Source organism: Olea europaea, chromosome 14, assembly GCF_002742605.1.
Source record: "Olea europaea var. sylvestris chromosome 14, O_europaea_v1, whole genome shotgun sequence".
NCBI classification, from domain to species: Eukaryota; Viridiplantae; Streptophyta; class Magnoliopsida; order Lamiales; family Oleaceae; genus Olea; species Olea europaea.
Window position 1 is genome coordinate 16005537 of NC_036250.1, and position 1792 is coordinate 16007328.

The following is a 1792-nucleotide window of genomic DNA, read 5'->3' on the forward strand; positions in this document are numbered from 1 at the left end:
CACTAGTGTATTCACCATTCTAAAAGTGACGCATATTTTCGTTTTTTAGCTTATGTATTTAACACACCTTTAGCACAATACTCATTTTTTATTAATCAATATCTAAGACAAATTTCTTTTAAAAATGAGTAACACTGAAACTTGAACTCGGACCCTTTTCTTGCTATGCTACCATATTAAATAACATTGACAACATTTGATTGTGACTAAAGCGAAGTTAAAATTACTTATTTTTCAAAATTACTTATTGATTAATAAATTATTTAAGAAATTAAGAACTACTTTATAGCCATAGCGAAGTATTACCATAAGAGAAGGGTGAAAAAAAACCCTCATTGAGGAGTGAAATAAAATATGAAACCATAAGCTTCCAAGCATAAAGAGGAGCCAGCTCACTAAGTCCAATGAAACATACTCCTCACCTAACGAGTAAATTACAGAAACATCACTTGAGGTTTATAAAAAACACAGAGAAAACATTTATTATTATCATAATATTTACATTTAAGTACTCCCGTTTTCTTATTTTTCTTTCTCTTAATTTCTATTTAGAANCTATTCACGAATTAAATAAATAATTATCAAGAACGAAATAATCTTTTAGGTTGGATTTCATCGAACTTATTACCTTAAATTTTCAATATTTGGTCAATCATAAAGTAATTAGACAGGAAACATGAAAAAATGTCTTACACTTGGAACAGTTCCTTAATACCAAGTCATTCTGACCCATGGAACAATGCCAGCCGTCAATTTAAACAAGTACAAACATGAATTTTATAAGGCCAACACGTTCGATCAATTAATTTTCTTGACAAGAATCGGGAAGAAAAGGAAAAATGGAAAACTATGCATTGGCTCTATCTCCTTTCAAACCAGTCACCAAGTCTACAAAAATTCCATTTAGAAAAATCAGCTACAGATTCAGCAACGAATATAGAGCAGTTTTGCGTGGTAACTCTACAAAATCATTCGTCAAATCGTCCCATAATGTTGTCTCTCTATATTCTACTTGGTGTTTTAATAAAAAATGCTCGACATCGTTGTCTGAGACTCAAACATCACTCGAGTTCAAGGTTAAGTCATCGGCCGCAGTTCCTGAAAGTGTAAGTGAGGCTGGAAATAGCAATGGCGTGTTCAAGACTTTGCAGCTTGGATCAATGTTTGCAGTATGGTATCTACTAAACATCTACTTCAACATTTACAACAAACAGGTCCCTTTTCTTCTTTCTGTTTGTCTTTATTTATTTGATCCTTTAATTTTTCTTTTTTTCTTTTAATTCTCCTTACTTCGAAAAAGACACTTAGAAAAGAATGGTGTGATATCAGTAAAAGAAGTCGAACAAGGACAGCTGAACTAAAGTTGTTTTGAATAATTACATTAATGTAGAGATAACCGGAGGATTTACAGTGTCGTCCCGAATACATATTTGTTTAATAACATGATTTATAATATTTGTAATAGCAAATAGTTGGTTACAGGTTCTGAAGGTTTATCCATTTGCATTAACAGTAACAGCATTCCAGTTTGGGTGTGGGACAGTGCTTGTTTTGTTAATGTGGACGTTGAATTTCCACCCTAAACCCAAGATTAGTAGATCTCAGGTATTATTTACGTGTACTAACATATTTTCTTAATATTTAGGTCTTGTTCTGTCATAAAAAGTCATAAATTCAGGAGTTTAGTCTGTGTAGAAACTTCAATAATAATCTATAAAGCATGATTTGAAAGTGTTAATAATAATAATAATAATAATAATAATAATAATAATAATAATAATAATAATAATAA

At 30.7% G+C, this 1792-nt stretch overlaps 1 protein-coding gene across 2 annotated transcripts; it reads left to right on the forward strand.

The window, feature by feature from the left end:
• The first annotated feature begins 759 nt into the window (after positions 1-759).
• Positions 760-1781, forward strand: LOC111409316 (phosphoenolpyruvate/phosphate translocator 1, chloroplastic-like). Of its 2 annotated transcripts, none has more exons than XM_023039352.1 (2): positions 760-1214; positions 1514-1781. In XM_023039352.1, the coding sequence occupies exons 1-2, from the start codon at positions 840-842 to the stop codon at positions 1514-1516; spliced, it is 378 nt and encodes a 125-aa protein (XP_022895120.1). In that variant the 5' UTR covers positions 760-839; the 3' UTR covers positions 1517-1781. The 2 variants fall into 2 exon arrangements, with proteins under 2 accessions (XP_022895120.1, XP_022895119.1); XM_023039351.1 differs by having other exon boundaries at positions 775-1214; positions 1483-1770.
• The last annotated feature ends 11 nt before the right edge of the window (positions 1782-1792 follow it).